This window comes from Mirounga angustirostris, unplaced genomic scaffold, assembly GCF_029215605.1.
Source record: "Mirounga angustirostris isolate CCGP_5_RB_7025 unplaced genomic scaffold, mMirAng1.0.hap1 SCAF_6, whole genome shotgun sequence".
Taxonomy (NCBI): Eukaryota; Metazoa; Chordata; class Mammalia; order Carnivora; family Phocidae; genus Mirounga; species Mirounga angustirostris.
Window position 1 is genome coordinate 93,010,206 of NW_026991714.1, and position 17,651 is coordinate 93,027,856.

General features: G+C 42.6%; 1 protein-coding gene and 1 long non-coding RNA gene across 2 annotated transcripts; one reads left to right on the top strand and one right to left on the bottom strand.

Moving 5' to 3' along the window:
• Nucleotides 1-281: 281 nt before the first annotated feature.
• Nucleotides 282-13,833, bottom strand: LOC123845464 (uncharacterized). Its single transcript, XR_006791049.3, has 5 exons — nucleotides 8,792-13,833; nucleotides 8,260-8,399; nucleotides 7,498-7,617; nucleotides 4,706-4,756; nucleotides 282-3,645 (listed from the first exon to the last, which is right to left on the bottom strand). It is a non-coding gene; the product is annotated as an uncharacterized LOC123845464 (long non-coding RNA).
• Nucleotides 13,834-13,941: 108 nt separating this feature from the next.
• Nucleotides 13,942-16,600, top strand: ADO (2-aminoethanethiol dioxygenase). The gene has a single exon (XM_045877915.2). It carries the CDS (start codon nucleotides 14,311-14,313, stop codon nucleotides 15,121-15,123), a length of 813 nt encoding a protein of 270 aa, XP_045733871.1. The 5' UTR covers nucleotides 13,942-14,310; the 3' UTR covers nucleotides 15,124-16,600.
• The last annotated feature ends 1,051 nt before the right edge of the window (nucleotides 16,601-17,651 follow it).

Sequence of the window (17,651 nt, forward strand, 5' to 3'; positions counted from 1 at the left end):
AGGATTACCAGAATGTTGGAGAGAATTCCATTAAGCAACCAGACTCGATGCCTTGGTGGGATCCACCATGCACACAAGGCCACAAAGAAAAATGTGTGACTCTTCCACAATCAAGCGGGAGAACACGGGCTGAGCCTTTGCTCCAAGTTTTTCTGACTGGAGTCCTCTACACTCTCCTTTCCATCAAGTTGCTCCCAGTTCTTCTGTGGAGATCTGGGTCAAGCTGCACATCCTCAGAAAAGCTTTTTCTAACACATCTTGCCTAGGGTTGACTTGGATGTATTTCGTGAGCCCCTACCTGTTTTTACAAACATATAACAGCTGCTATACAAATCCCCATAGCCTGCTGTTGTTTTCATTCTAGCCCCTGCATGTCCTGGCTTGAGGCAGATTATAATCTCCCCACCAGGACAGATGTATGTCCCCTATTGCCCCACAGAGTTGAGTACTGTATTCTTTCCCACAAATCGGTTATTTTTATTTTTTTAAAAGATTTTATTTATTCATTTGACAGAGATAGATACAGTGAGAGAGGGAACACAAGCAGAGGGAGTGGGAGAGGGAGAAGCAGGCTTCCCACAGAGCAAGGAGCCCAATGCGGGGCTTGATCCCAGGACCCTGGGATCATGACCTGAGCCGAAGGCAGACGCTTAACGACTGAGCCACCAGGCGCCCCTCCCACAAATCAGTTATTTAATAAAAGCTGGCAGAATGACCTAGCAAATTATATTCTCACAGGATTCATTCCTAAAAACCAGGGGGCCCCTGCATAAGAACTGGAGTTTGGGGAACACTGAAATATGACTGGAGGAAGGCTAAGGATTAAACACGTTAGGCCAAGGAAGAAGAGGTAAAGAAGATGGACATTCCCCAGGAGAGAGCAAGGAAGGCCCTCCGAACCAAATAGTACCATTTAAGGGTCAAGGAGAGAATAGGAAGCACTGAGGGGACCCAGGAGGAGCAAAGACTCAAGGTCAGGACAGAATGGTGGCACTAAACCCAAAATGAGAAGAATGGAAGAGGGTTTCTAAAAGCAATGTGCCAAATGTTGAGTTAAGAGTGAAAGCAAGCAAGCATTTCTGGGTGTGTGGGTGGGTGGGTATGAGGTCACTGAGGCAGGAGGAAGGTGAACGGGAGAGCAGACCACAGATGTAGCACAACCGAGTTCATCTGCGGGACGAGGAGAGCTGTTAGGCTAAGGTGTACCCCTCCCAAATGTGCGCTAGGGTGCTAGCTCCCAAACCACACCCAGCTCTGATGAGGTGTGGTCACTGAAACCTCAGTTTCCAAGGTCTCCACCGTGATTAACGATTAACGTGCTCATTTCCATGGTGATACTTTCTGGCACTTGCCCTCTCTTACAAAGGTAGTATAAGGACTAATTAGATAAAAGTCTCTCGGGAAGTCAAAGTTGTCACAGCTGGGCTCAGTTCTCCCAGCGTCAGCTGCTGGCCCTTTGAGCAGCCTTCCCAGACCACACGGTGAACCAGTACAAGGACCCAGGAGAGTGCCCAGCTTCCCTGTGGGACCCAAAGGACCAGCTGAAGATGTGAGGCAGAGGCAGTCTCCTCCTGGGACCCTTTCCAGCTTCCAGTAAAGCTGTTCTGGGGCAGGAACACAAATGGAGCAACAGTGCTCTCGTCTTGGTCAGTGTCTGCAGCCAGGGTCGGACATGCTGCCTGAGGTGGACCCCGGACCCGGGAAGGAAGAGGAGGAGAAGTGACAGTGCCATCACTAATCACAGATTCTTAGATTGGCTTATTTCTTTGACAGTTCATTTTAATACTTCATACCTGATGCTCCAAAACCTAAAATAAAACTGTTTATCCCCACCCCCCTTTTCTAATAGAAAGAGGAAAGCAATTCAGAATCCATTCCTCTATCACTTGGGCAAAGAATACATTAAAGCAGCATCTCTGTCCTCACTTCCCCAGAAAATACCCAATGACCATTCCTTCTGGGAGTGTATTCCAGAAAATGCTTTGCTTGAAAGAGTGCAAAAAGAATAAGCCCCACCGTCACTAAGGTGTGTTAAGATGGTCATGGTATCATTCTGAATTCTGCTAAGAATATGTTAATTAAATGCAGTCTTTGTCCTCAGGAAATGTATAACCCGATACATGAATTCCCCTCCCATCTCTGCCCCTCACGGTGAGGAAATGGCCCAGGTGGCACCATCTTGGATTCCCACCCTCTGGCTGAACTCTGGGGCTTGGCCACTTGACCTCATACGGTTTGGTGACCATATTCATCAACCCCAGTAAGATACATAGCCTGAGGCAGAAGTTTTTCAAGGAACTAAATTGTGCAGGTTCAAAATCTTAAAATAAATATATTTCCGTCTAATGTTGTCTTGTGAAATGTTTATATGAAGTTTCTTTGGTCAACAACTTATTAAAGTACTTTCTATCAGTAATATAATTTAGGGAATTGCTGCAAAATCTATAGAGTTTCAAGAAAGTAACAGACCACTTGTTCTGGTCTATGGTATTTCATGATTGTTTGCTGACAACACCCCATAATTCCTGTAGCATGTTTCTCTAAACTGCGTGTGTTTAGAGAAATATAATCTAAGGAGAATTGTATGGCATATTCCTGGATATGGTCAAGAGGGGTTCACTTAGTTTGGGTCAGTTTTCATATTCAGTCCCTGGATTTCTATTCACCTTTGTCTGTCAGTAGTAGTTTATAAATGTCTGTCTGAATAAATAGGGCCAGGATAGCTCACAATAAAGAATAAGTGGTAATTTAAGATAACAAATTCAGATTCATTAAGGATTTTTTTCCTAGATTTCCTAAAATCCAGTAAGAATTGTATTCCTTCGGAACAATTTAAACTTTTATTCAGTGTTTCACCTTGTCTGTAATTACCATTCTATGAAACCATGCATATCTATTAAGAGTTGGAAACACCACAGTAAACGTCTGGTAACTGTAAAAAACAAGAAAACCAAACCTTAAGGGGAACAAGGAAACTCGATATCTGAAAGCAGGATTGGGATCATTTTCATAGATCCCTATATTTTGAGGGAAAAAAAGGCTAAAGCACATTATTCAAAGGTGAACACTCATATGGCCATCAGTACTAAGGTACTCTTGTTACTATTACAATAAGAAAACATTATCTTTATGTGAAACCGTGTTGGAAAATCTGAGTTGACTGAAGAAAGGTAAAAACATAATGCTAGATTGGAAAAATTAGGCCAAAAGGGACAAATGTGAAACTTGTCAGGTATAATGTTAAGACAACTGCTTATATAATATGTGTAAGTCAAAACTAAAAAAGAGGAACCATTTAGTCTGTTTTGAGACAAGGAACCTAAAAAAATGGTGAGGTCCATGCATAATATTAAGCTATACAGCCTGAAAATAAAAACTGTGAAACAAGAATATTTTATTTTATTTTGATGTTTAGTTGGACTTTTGAAAACATGTTGGATTAACCACTAGAAGGTAGAAGATGAGAAACTAGTCAAGGAATCCATAATCTTACCTGGTGAACAGCAAAATGTTTACATAAATAAATCAGGCTCTGTGCAAGTCCCTGCAAAGGAGATGCCTGTTGTCCAAATCCAGCTGTGATCTGTGATGTATTTTAGCCTCTTTACTTTAGGAAGAGATCAGGAAATGAAGAGGCAAGTGACACTGGATGGGTAAAACCAAAATAAACAGAACCTATACTTAGAAGTTTGGTCATGGTCCAAGTGCCATGATGCAGTATTCCGTAAGAAAAGCCAACCAGACAAATAGCCAGCATAAATAACTGAAAACCTACAGCTACATGGAAGCTCAGTGGAGGAGCTACTAAGTCAGGTAGGAAAGTCCCCTGGACTCAGTTTCAGCGTGCTGGCCTTCAGATAGATCTCCATGTCTCTCCCATGGTTTAGAAAGCTCCTTTTAGTACAGCATTATTCTAATCATTAGAAAGTGGGTTTGTTTAAATTGAGCATCAGCGTGAACATCTACTTATGCGAGGTTGTCAAGTGTACCCACAGGGCCATCCTTTATGGTACCCGCTGAGTGGGGCTGGAGGGGCCAGCAGCCTTCCAGGCCTGAAACTGCCAGTCACTGATGTGATAGACAGCAATGGGAGAAAAGCAGGCTGATGCGGCTCAGACCTCCTCTCTCAGCATGGAGGGTACATTTAGAGGTCAGGTAATCTAGTCAATCTTTCTCTAGACTTTTAGATTTCATCTACCTGTAACTTTACAAAATTAACTTGGGATACCCAATGCTATGTGGCAAAAAAACTACATTAAAAAAACAACTACCATACAATCTACTAGTCTTTGCTGCTTTAAAAAAAGGCGGGGGGGGGGGGGCGGGCAGGGGCTGGGGCACCTGGGTGATGCAGTCAGTGAAGCGTCTGCTGTAGGCTCGGGTCATGATCCCAGGGTCCTGGGATCAAGGCCCGCGTCAGGCTCCCTGCTCAGCAGGGAGTCTGCTTGTCCCTCTCCCTCTGCCTCTCCCCCTGCTTGTGCTTGTGCTGGCTCTCTGACAAATAAGTAAAATCTTAAAAAAAAAAAAAAAAAAAGGCGGGGTAGGGGAGATTTAAAGATACAGGGAGTAGCAGAAAAGGCAAACACTGAAACATGGCAAGAGTAACTCAGGGTGACCCATTAAAAATGAGGCTCTTTCTAGTGCTTCCCACCTCCCTTTCATCCTTCCTTTTCCCAGACATGGTGCTTGACTCCCATTCACCCACCAGCTCTCAATTCCCGAGGATATTTTCTTCAGTGTCCTCTTCCACAAGGACCTTTTCATAAGGAAAAAGGTAGGTAGATACATGTTAGTAACATGCTAGTTTTTAGCTGAAAACTAAAGTTTCAGTTTTAATGTAAAGGACGATCCTCTCAGAAATATTTACATTTTTAACAGAAGGAACAAATAGGAGTGCAAAGTTCCATTACTCTAGCTTGCCTTTTGGAAAAGTCAAGTGCAATATGGGAGCAGGAGCCTTCTTTCAGTGCCCCCCCAAAACCACTCCAAACTGGAGGTCAACAAGGCTCTCAATTCATTTTCTAATAAGACTTCACTTACTAAAGACAGTCTAGAAACCCAAATTCAACATCCTTCATTTTGTTCATCCTGAAATGCTTTTAAAGGAAGAAATTGCCACAGACTTATTCTATATTATTGATTACCAGTCGGGGGTGATTTTGCCCCCTAGCCTGGGGACTTTTGTTAACATCTGGAGATCCTTATGGTTATCTCAGGGTGGGGAGTGGGGGACAGCTGGTGCCACTGTCATCTTGTGGGCAGAGGCCAGGGATATTGCTAAGCATCCTACAATGCACAAGGCAGCCCCACAACAAAGAATTAGCCAGTCCAAAATGTCAATAGTGCTAAAGTTGAGAAAACCTACTTTATAAGAGCTAACTGCTATATAGCTGATATTTGGAGGATGTAAACACTAATGCTAGTGAAATTACTGTGCCCATGGTACGAATAAAAATGACCATAATTTGGAAAGATTCACACTATTTTCTTAACATTTCTGGAACATCATAATTCTGGCTCTGAATTATTTAAATTACTTTTTCAAAACAGTCGATTGAATAAAACGAAGAGGCTTTATATAGTTCATCTAAGTTTTTCTATTTTGGAAATAAGAGTTTTGATTAAAATTGGCATTTCTGAAACTCTAATTGCTAGTTATTGCTGGGGAAAGAAAGGAAAAAATTATTTCCAAGACCAGCCAGATGGGAAGTCTCAAGATAAGAAATTATAAGCCAATGTTCATATTCCAATCACAAGAAGGTTTCTGTTTACACGTTCTTAATTCTGCTTAAAAATAAGCAATATATTTCTTCAAATAGTTACTGAACTGCTATTAACTGGCTAATTTCTTAACATTAGGTTTAATCCCCCCAATCTTGTTAGATTATTAATAAGTAGAACAGCAATTTTTACAAGAACACTCTGTATATTAAGGAGTCCATAAATTCTAATAGAATCAGAATGGTTTCTGATATGGCAAAGGATATCTCTTTGTAGATGTTAAATCTTCCCATAGAAATTTTTAATGTCCATATTTCTGAACCTATTTCTGATTGAAATATAATGAATGCTTCAGTTTACAGGCCCAGAACCAGAGCATCCCAAATGTCTTCCTGACATTTATACTTTAGTACCATTCATTCTTAGGACCTGCACACTTTGGTAACTTCTGATCTTCCATATCTGAAAGCTCTCTCTCCTAACTTTCTCACTCCCTTCTCTTTTTTTCCTCTCCGCCATTTCCCCCAAGAAATGTCAAATGGATGAAAAAGACTTGCAGTACAGGGATGTGAGGAAAAGCCATAATGGTTCCTTCTGTCGTCCATGAGATTGAAAACTGTCCACAACCAGGAAAAGATGGCCAACTGAGGACTTTCACTTACTGAAATGCATCTTAAGCACTTGTAAGAGTTTCCAAACGTAAGAATCTTCAAGCCACACACACAAAAAAAAGCCTCTTTTTTTGAGGATCTTGTTTTAGGTAGATTTATGGAACTGTTTCCTTTTATTCAAGTCTACTGAAAGCCACAGAGAAAGAACTCCAAATTGAGGTACATCTCTTACTAGTTGCTTGGATTTGACAAATAAAGCAATCATCAAAATCAAGGAGCGTGCACTGCTTTTAAAAACCCTATTCGTTTGACATAATATAGCAGTGGGATGGCAAGGCAAACAAATGGCATTACTTAACATAATCACTTAATGTTGTGCAACCAACAGTCAGGTCTCATTGCTTTATCGCTTGCAAAGAGTTGGATGATAATAAAGTTGATTGTTAGTGTGAAGATATAAATTGTTCAGTAGTTAGAGTTGTTAATGAAAGCAAAGGAACACAAAAGAGGAAAAATAGGTTTTAGCAGCTCAAATTCATTGCTAATTGCCTGTGCATTCATTATAGGCTGACCAGGGCTAATTATCTAATTAAACTAAAGTTCTGCTGCCTTAGAGGAATTTCTCCCACTATGATGTTGGTTGTCAATTACCTCAGCAGGTCCCATTGAAATGTGTAGTTAACTCAAGTCATGTTTTGCTTTTTCCAACAGCAATACGTGGCACTCTTGGTGCATGATAATTTATGTTTAGAATTTTTAAAAAGTTTTTCCTTAAAAAATACTGTGAAAACTTAATAATAATGGTAAACATCATTTTAAACAAGAGTCTTGCTCACTTTATTCAATGATTTGTATTCAAGAAATGTCAATATAATCTGCTTTAGGTAGAGACAACACAATACAAAAGAGAAATCAAATATCATTGTATGCATGTTACTGAGTGTTCTTTTCACATGTTGCTTTTAAAAATACATTTAAAAGTGTCTTTTGTGATGCTCTGCAGTATTTCACAGTTGGAAATTATATTACTTATTGTCATGTAATTACAATTTTTAAAATTCATAGATTTTTCTAAAAAGCTGGAAATAAAGTGGTAAATCATCTGAACTAAATTCTTCACTTTATAAATAAGGGAACTGAGGTGCTAAGAAGTGAAATGACTTACCCAAAGTCACAGAGTGGGTTGTCAGAACCAGAGCCAGAACTGGTATTCAATCAGTTCTTCTTTCATCCTTGATTGCTGCTGGTCCACTTTCAGATTAGACTGTCATCCTTCATGCTTTCTCTAAAATGTTGTAATAGAGCATCTAGTTGGACAAGGTTTCTGGTGTTTGTTGATTGGTTTTTCAAAAGAAGGCTTCAAAACCTTTCACTCCCCCAAGGAAACAGGTACTACGGTCAAGTCAGTCAAATATGCCCCAGAGATGTATTTTGGTCCTAGGGAACTTGATCCCAATCGGTGGGATCATAAACCATCAAGCAATATTTACTAAGCATCCTTTGAGAAAGACATCTCCAAAGAAAGTACAATCTTGGGGCACCTGGGTGGTTTAGTCAGTTAAGCAACTGACTCTTGATTTCGGCTGAGGTCATGATTTCACGCTGGGCGTGGATCCTGCTTAAGATTCTCTCTCCTGCCCCTGGGTGGCTCAGTTGGTTAAGCGTCTGCCTTCAGCTCAGGTCATGATCTCAGGGTCCTGGGATCAAGTCCCAAGTCAGGCTCCCTGCTCAGAGGGGAGGCTGCTTCTCCCTCTGCTGCTCCCCCTGCTTGTGCATGCACACTTCCACCCTCTGTCAAATAAATAAAATCTTTAAAAAAAAAAAGATTCTCTCTCCCTCCCTTTCTGCCCCTCCCTCCCACCACCCCCACCCTACTCGCATGCGTGCTTTCTCTCTACAAAAAAGAAAAAAGAAAGTACAATCTCACCCTAAAGAGCTTTTCCCATTTTCACCTCCCTTGATCTTGGGATGCGGCATCTGCTCCCTGTAGGGACACAGGACTCTGGAACCTTTCCCTTTCGCAGTCATTTTTCAGGCCGGCAGCAGCAATGAACATACAGGTCTTTTCTGCCAAGTTAGAGAAGATGATTTTTCCCTTTTACTGCCTCTTGAAGATGAACATCAACTGTTTCACCACTTGTGATTCAAATCCATTAATTAAAATAAATATAAAGTAAAAATCTCTCTTTCAGCCAAGAGGAAAAGGACAGATGGGGAAGCGGAGGAGGTGGAGACAGCTGATGTCTTCTTAGAGGGGGAAAAAAGGGAAAGAAAAACAAGAAGCATGAAATTGGGGGAAAAAGTTAATTAAGAGAGGTAAAAGGTGTTTCGATTTAATTTACAGTTCAGAACTATTTTGGTTCTCATAATAATTGCACTACTCAAAGAAGAGGAAAACCTCTCTAATATGAAAGTGGTAGGGGAGTGTTACCTTAAACCACTTCCAAAAACAGTCATACCTGGACTTTGGCAGTGCTTCAGACTGAGCTCCGCAAAAGCTTCTCTTCATTCATTCTCTTTCATTGCAAAAGCCACACATTTTTCCCCCTCAAGCTCCTTCTTGCATGCGCCTAATTTTTCATTTCTTTCTCCCTTGCCTCCCATTGCCTAAAACAAGACACTGGCAAGGAAACTAAAAAATGAACCAGTTTTAAGTCCTTTTCCGTCTCAATGCCACGTGCACTGGCCTACAGAAATCACACAGTTCGAAACCAATGTCCTATAGCTTACACCACATACCACAACCTCCACAATTTATTGGTGCAATGTGCATACCTGAAGTCTAACCTGAACACTAAAAATTCCTAAGCATAGCATATTTAACTGAACACCCCATACACCAAAATGATTTGATTTCAGATAAACACACAAAGTTAAATCAGAATAGAGTGGAGCAGAGTTACTTTTAAGGTGGTAAGAGAGGGCGCCTGGGTGGCTCAGTAGGTGGGTGAAGTGTCTCCCTTTGGCTCATGATCTCAGGATCCTGGGATCAAGTTCCGCATAGGTCTCCTTGTTCAGCAGGGAATCTGCTTCTCCCTGTGCCCTCCCCCCCTCCAGCTGGTGCACTCGCTACTTCTTGCAAAAATAAATACAATCTTTAAAAAAAAGATGGTAGTAGAGATGGACAGAGCTAAGAGATGGACAGAGCTAAAAATAATTTTAGATAAGTGAGATGAAAGAAAATACATGGTTTTGTCTGAATTGTTCTTTTTAACTATCTCCATCATCCATGTGGAGCTAATGAGATGCTGAAAGGAATCTCAGAGATCATATGTCCCTGAACCACTAAGAAACTAGGATCTAGGGAAGTCAAATGATTTGCTCAAGAACACACAGCTGGTTAGTGTGAAAGCCATGTCTAGAACCAGCTCTTCTGCCTTCGAAAGTATTTCTTACAACTTGACATTTATTCATGATAACAGATGAGAAATATGTTAACATTTCCTAAGAATTGAAAGGAAAGCTACAATATAAACCCAAAATATTTCAAATATAACTAAGTATAAGTAAGTTAGCTGAAAAGTAGGAAAAATTCTTTAGCAATTTAGTTACCATGTTCTATAGTAACATAAAAGACAGATATAGGAGTAAGGTGACAAGAGCTACTGGGAAAAAAGAAACCTTCCTGCCCACCTCTAAACAAACAAACAACCTCAGGCTAGGAACTCAGAGCATTTGAGAATGTCAATACTTTTTTACTCTTTTGACTGGGCCCCAGTGTGATCAGAGAATTGGACAAAATTAATTCTGAAGAAGGATTTGAGAAAAAGTCAGAAGGTAATCTATCTCATGAATTAAGGAAAATAATTCCTCATAAAGAGGAGGGCCAAGGGAAAAAGGAAAAAAAACAAAATATAAGCCTATTCCCAAAGAATGAAGAAATCAGAGAATTGAGGTAAAGTTAAGGGGGGTGGGGTGTGGAGGTGTGTGTGCGTGTGTGTGTGTGTCTGCCAGTATGTCTGTGTTTGGGGCTTTTTCCAGTTCTTCTTGGTTCCTGGTTAATTAAGCAAATATTTAAAAAAAAATCAGCTTTATTCATGCTTCTGTGTGCTGAGCCCATTCCTAAATTTAATAATTAGATGTGGGCAAGAGGTACGATTCAAGCTTTGTCAGTGTTACCTATCACTACATCGCTGCCAACTCATAAAAAAGAAAATGTGGAGAGAATATACTTTAAGAAATAGATTGTCAAAGCAATGGTTCATTAGCAAGCCCTGTCAGATCCACCTACAAAATAGATTCCTAATCTTTACACTAGTTCTCTCGTCTTTTCCCTGGATTACTGCCTCTAAACAGGGATTCTTTGCTGTTACACTCTTCCCCCACCAATCTCTAAGAAGTGTAAAACAGGTAAGTCATTCTCCTTCCCAAAGTTCTCCAAAAGCTTCTCACTGTATTTGTAATAAAGTCCACCTCCCCACCATGGCCCTCAACTCCCCATCACACCCCTATAACAATGGCCTATAAGGCCTATAAAATATGGCCCTTGCCTACCTCCCCAAATTCATCTCCAGGAACTCTGAAGGTCACTATGTGGTCTAACCTCACAGGCTTCATTCTCGTCCCCAATGATACCAAGCTCCTTCCCACTGTGTCAAAGTCACAGTATCTTATATCCTGTTTAACAACCTTAAGGCTTGGAATGCTCTGACTCCAAATTTTTCCATAACTGACTCCTTAATATGCAGGAGCAGCTCAAATGTTATCTTCTGGTCACCTCTGACTACCCAGTTTAAAGTAACACACCATATACACACACAAATATCACAGCATCCTATCATCCTGTTTTGTCTTCATAAACATATCTCTATCTGAAATTATGTTGCTCACTGATTTATACTATGTAACCTCCTCCATCCCAAAATACACACACACACACACACACACCCATGCACACACATGCAGGTAAATTCCTTGGGAAAGCAGATATTCCTTGCTGAAATCCCCAAAACCTAGAACAATGCCTGCTACTCAGCAGATACTTTTATCGAATGATAGATTCTGAATGATTGATTCCATCTATCCCAAACTTTTCCCAAATCCTGTGTCTGCCTTGTATTTCTAGCACTTGTTTACTATCACTTCTTCTTTGCTCCCTTTTCTGAATTTCTTTTGATCTTCATTCTGCTTACTGCAACACAAAGGAAAACAGAACAAGGAGCATAAAAAGGACATTAATGGTGACAGAAATCTACTCAGCCAATGCTATTGGCAGTGGTAGAGAAGGGCAAGTAAGGTGCTTAAGGGCAAAAGTCCCTAGGATTGATTTCATCCATTAGTGTAGCTCTAAGGACATCACCAAAAGGAATTATGGAGATAGCCTGTCTGTGGCCTAAAAAAAAAAAGTACCACATGCCCTATGGACACTCAGTAGTTCTTAAAACCTTTAATGTGCAAAAGATTCAGATTCAGTAGGTGTAGACATGATCTAGGAATCTGCACTTTCAACAAATGCCCCCAGGTGATTCAGATTCAAGCAGTCTTTGAAAACTTTCAGGTCTTTGGCCAAACAATAATAGCAAGGACCTGAAGGATGGTATCCCTACATAGAAGGTTTAACCAATAAAAATGATCTTTTTTTTTTATCTCTACCTTGAAGCTGATTCTCAAGTCAAATTCCATTTCAGTATTTGCTGAGTATTATTTAAAATCATTGGTGCTTACTAATTTCTAAATGGCTTTTCACCATTTAAAAACTATAATAATAGCTACTGCTATGGGACATCTATGTTCCATATGCTATTAACAGTTTTTCACACATGTATCTTATTATCCCATTTCATAGATGAGCTTCAGTTAAATAAGTACAGGTAACTATTAAGTGACAGATTCGAAAATTACATACATCTATATGTTACTAAAGTCTGTGTTCTATAGAGTCTACACCTCCCACTAATTATACCTTAACAGAAGCAAAACCAATAAATAAAAACCCAGATTTGTAAATAAAGATAGGGGATTCTTCTTCTTAATTTAACTAGTCCTCACTTTAGAAAAAGATTGCATGGGATTTCACTACATGGTGAACTTTGACAGTATAATTTAAACACCTTAACAATGGCATGGTAACTCTGAAGAACAAAGAAATATCAAGAGTCCTTTCTCTAACAAATAATCACCGTCTTAATCAAAATCACCAAATACTAAGAACTGGTTCACTATTTACAGATCCAGCAGTGATTCTCAAACTGGGCTGATAATTAAGAATCACTTGGGCAGCACCTTAGAAAAAAAATTCTAGGCTTCACACTAGTTCTTCTGAATCAGAATCTCTGGGGTAGGACCTCCAAATCTTTATTTTTATAAAGTTTCCCAGGGGCTTCTGACGAGTAACTCCCGTTCAGAAGGACTGTTACCCTAACCCCAGCATTTTACAAGTGAATAAACTGAGGACCTAAACGGGTAAGATCTGCCTAAAGACATACAACCTGTAAGTAGCACAGTAGGTTGGAAAAACAATATCCTGACTCCACATATAGTGCTTTTAACACCAATTCAAACTGTTTTTTTTTTTTAACTGTACATTTTCTGCACTGCTTAGGCCCTGCCCATTCCTTACTATCCTTGTGCAACTTACTCCCTCATCTGCAAACTGGGAATAATAGTGCCCACCTTTTAAAGAGTTGCTATGAGGATTAAATAGTATAATATTCATTAGGTACAGAGTGCCTCGCATATACTGAGCGCCCATTAAATAGGTTACACAGCCCACTAAAAAACCATGCCTTTTTCAGCTGGAGAGGATTTACAGAACCACTTCAATTACAAAACGAACAAGGAGCCCATGTTCAGCTTTGGAAGTCCAAAAGTACTTTAAACTCAGGGTAAGGTGAAGGTCAAGAGCTTGCCTGATTCTCGCACACCACTGTTGCTCATAAGATGCCTCAGAATCATCTAGTGAATCAATTTCTAGACCAGTAATCTGTATTTTTTAAAAGCCCCTCCCTACCTCCCCCTCCCAACCAGGTGCTGCTTTGGCAAACCATGGTTTGATAATCCTTAGTATACACAATCCTTGGCCACAGCAAATGGCCTCTCGAATCCCAGCAAAACTATCGTGCTCTGTAACCGGAAGAGCAGCGTCATCACACCCTGACGCAAACAACAGCTGGGGACGGCTGTGGGGAGGAATCGTGATCACTAAGGACGGCCTCGACCCTCTCATCTCCCAAACTTGCAAAATTACGAAAGTGCCGTCCAGTAATCTCCAGGGCAGACAGTGCTGCCTAGGTGGCCAGGAAGACATAAAGTTAACTCAACAGCCTCCTTTCCAAGGGTAGAGCCAAAGAAAAGCGACCCTGTTGGGCGGAACAGGACCGAGCGGCGCCAGAAGGTTAACGACCCTCTTGCCCTGTTCCAGGCGGTGGCCAAGACTCCACCACGCCACAGGCCAGCTGCCGGAAGTGCGTCATTCCAGCTTACTGGGGGTGCCGGGAGTTGTAGTCAACTGGCTATTTCTCTTGTGCCCCAATTCACCTTTTTCAAACAAGCAACCACCTTGGAACCGTAAAGAAGGGCGCTTTGTAAGAAACAAATCCAATCCTTCCTTTTCCAGCTGACAAAGGAAACTCAGACCTCACCCGTAATCTCGGACTACAAGTCCCAGCATGCTCTGTAAGACGGCCAGAGCGCTCGGCCACCGTCGTAGGTGTGGGCCACTTGAATGGAACGTCGGGCGTAATGCAAAGCCTTCCACGGTCCGCACGGCCAGTACCTGCTCCCCGGGCGTGAGTGCGGCGTGTGGGTCGTGCGCGTGCGCGCTCGCCGGAGGCGCGGGGCGGGTGCGCCGGGCTGTTGCGGGCGTGAGGCTGCTGAGGTTGGCCGCGGCGGTGCCGCGCGCCCGAAAGACCGGTACTTGCGGGGCCTCTAGCTTCGCCCCGGGCTGCGGGCAGCCCTGGCGGCCGCCGGAGACCGCAAGGCGCGGAGGAAAGCAGGGGGCGGCGGGGGCCGGCCTCGGCACGCGGAGGAACAGCCGAGCATGCCCCGAGACAACATGGCCTCCCTGATCCAACGGATCGCCCGCCAGGCGTGCCTCACCTTCCGGGGCAGCGGGGGCGGCCGCAGCGCTTCCGACCTCGGCGCGGCGCCGGGCCCCGAGGCCTCGATGCCGCATGGCTTCCCGGAGAACCTGAGCAAGTTGAAGAACCTGCTGACCCAAGTCCGCGCGGAGGACCTGAACATCGCCCCGCGTAAGGCCACGCTGCAGCCATTGCCACCCAACCTGCCGCCGGTCACCTACATGCACATCTACGAAACCGACGGCTTCAGCCTCGGCGTGTTCCTGCTCAAGAGCGGCACGTCCATCCCATTGCACGACCACCCGGGCATGCACGGCATGCTCAAGGTGCTCTATGGCACCGTGCGCATTAGCTGCATGGACAAACTGGAGGCGGGCGGCGGGCAACAACCGCGGACCCCGCCGCCAGAGCAGCAGTTCGAGCCACCGCTGCAGGCCCAGGAGCGGGACGCCGTGCGGCCGGGCGTGCTGCGTTCGCGGGCCGAGTACACCGAGGCCAGCGGCCCCTGCGTCCTCACTCCGCACCAGGACAACCTGCACCAGATCGACGCTGTGGACGGACCCGCCGCCTTCCTGGACATTCTGGCCCCGCCCTATGACCCCGACAATGGCCGAGACTGCCATTATTACCGGGTGCTGAAGGCCGTCAGGGACAAGGAGGCCTCTGGCTCGGCCGGTGACCTGCCCCGAGAGGTGTGGCTCCTGGAGACCCCGCAAGCCGATGACTTCTGGTGCGAGGGGGAGCCCTATCCAGGTCCCAAAGTCTTCCCTTGAAGCCGCTGGCGCCTAGTTGCTGCGGGCTGAAGACGTGCCCTATTCACATCTGGGCCTTGCTGCCCGCGACCCACCATAAGGGCTCTCTCCCTACCCCCAGGCCTGGGCGTTGGATCTACTGGAATGGGCTGTAGCCGCTTCCTCTGGAGCCGTGGGAAGCACGGGCGACTGGAGTGCAGCCACGGGGCCCGGTTAGGGGGTGGGGAAGGCGGGTAGGCTAGGTTGTTTCCTGGCTCTGTCACTGCCACCGGGGTTTTGATTTGGGGGAAGGAGGGTAGGGGACTATCTGAAGCGCTTCCATCCTAAAGCCATAATGAAAATATCTTTTCTCTGTTCCTTATCCTACACAAAATACACGAAATGCCCCCACCCCCCTTCCCCGGGTAAATAGGGTTTGTTTTCCACTCACATCTTATGCCCTTTTACTTATTGTTATAGTTTTAACTTATTGACTGCATGACCCAGTGGTTTGAATTGTTTTTAGTTCAAGTCATTGGTAAAAACTAGGCTTAAAAAGATGAGCTACTATTTAAAGTGAGTTGTCCTGCCTAATTAATTCGTTGTGGAAATTAGATCTTTTTTCCAGAGTTGGGGCATCACCCCCAAAACAACTATGCATGTAGAGGACAAGATTTAATTTCTTTCCTCCCCCTGCCCAGTAGCCACATCTGGTTTACTCTGGCAGCATCTACTAAGAAATTCAGCACCTGCATATCTCAGTGACAAATGGTCACTTACAGCTTATCTTCCCCATGAGTCTCCAGATCTGTGAGTTGAACAGGTTTCTTGTTGCAGATTGACCTTTAATGCAAAAACTATATTATCCTTAAATGACCTTTTTTTTTTTTTTGGTCTTAGTGTGCTTTAAGAGGTGATAGGGTAATTCTGTGTTTTCTAAGGAGAAGATTCAAAGGAGCTGAATCGGTATGCTTCCAAACAACTGAATGTAAAACACTCCTAAGCCAGCTGTTGCATTCCATGCCCCTATTTACTTCCAGTATTTTCCTGCAAAAAAGAGAAAAATGTTGATGACTGTTTCAAATTCTCTCAGGAGCTCTAATGTTCCAGAAGGCCGGTGGTTCCAGCTGTGTTGTTTTGGTGGCAGTGTTCTCAAAACTCTTCAAAACAGTAGAGAGCCAGTGCTTGTTTCATCCAGTGTGGTTTTCTATAGGAAGAGAGAAAGCACAGATGATCAAGGCTACAGAATAGAGAATTACTATACTGCTGGCCATTTTAGAGCACCAAAACTTGGGACAAAACACTTCCTAACCTCTTAAACAATTGTGCTATCTGTAACTAGTTTAATTTTTGTCCTTTTAGTAAGCTCAGCAACTTTTACCTTGTTTACAAATGTATTTACACCATTTGCTTCAGGCTATGGAGCACTATTATTTCCCTCTTTTTACTATTTATAGGATTCCTTTTTCACAACACTTTTAATAAAAACAAACTGTAGAAATAAACACGTTAAAATCTGCCCAGCTGTTGTCTAAGCCCTCTTGATTGACTTGCCCAAATGGCAATCCAGTTCTAAGGTCTGTAATAAAGGGAGATTTGCTATTGGCGGAAAGTGTTGACCCTGTAGAGAAACAGTATGTGCCTTTGCCTCTTTGCGCACAGTGGGTTACTATGGCGCAGAGTGAAGGAATATTTGTTCCCAATTTTTTAAATAGAATAAAAAAGCAAATTCTTGATGGTTTTAAAAAAGATGCTTATTCAGTGCGAAATGCCACTCTGTTGTAAAACCTGAGACAGGCATAATGCCAAGCATTTCTTCCAGGGTTGCTAACATTGTTTTATGGTAGCTTCACATTCTGGTATAGTTTAATATGCCTTGGGGACAGCTTAAAGCAGTTCTTAATGCCATTCAGTTTAAAAATAATCCTAGATATGCAAATGATGATTTTCTTAGAAAAATGTTCACAAAATGGGGTTTTTAATAGCACAGTAATGAATGTGAATGGTTACCACATACCTACCTGTTCTGAATTATAGCCAAAAGATGATTAACTTATATTGTTTATAATGATATATATGCTGTAATACAACCTGGCCTATATTAAACCGACAAAAACTCATTCTGGCAGTAGGACAGTAATAAAGGAGGAATTGTTTTTCCAAACTTTAAAGTTCTCAAGTACAAACAAGTAGAATGAAAAAAAAAACTAAGGTGCTTTTCAAAAGATTAACTGAAATGGTTGCAGGCCAAAATAGCAATATGATATCTCTCTAATTTAGTTCAATAAGAACGGTGAGACTTTTGGTTCACTAATAAATTCTGAGGAAATCAATGGTGAAAACAACCTGTGTCAGTGAGCCACTAAGGAAAGAATATTCTTAATACAAGTACAAAATGTGGTGCAGCAAAGCTGTCCCCTCTCTGCATAACTGTTGGTCATGACTGACTGGATGTGCTGCTGTTGTATTTCCATATATTCCATATATTCCTGCAATATAGACTATATAACAGCTGTAGGAAAAATTTGTCTTCCTCCACACAGACTAATGAGCACAATGACACTAATCAC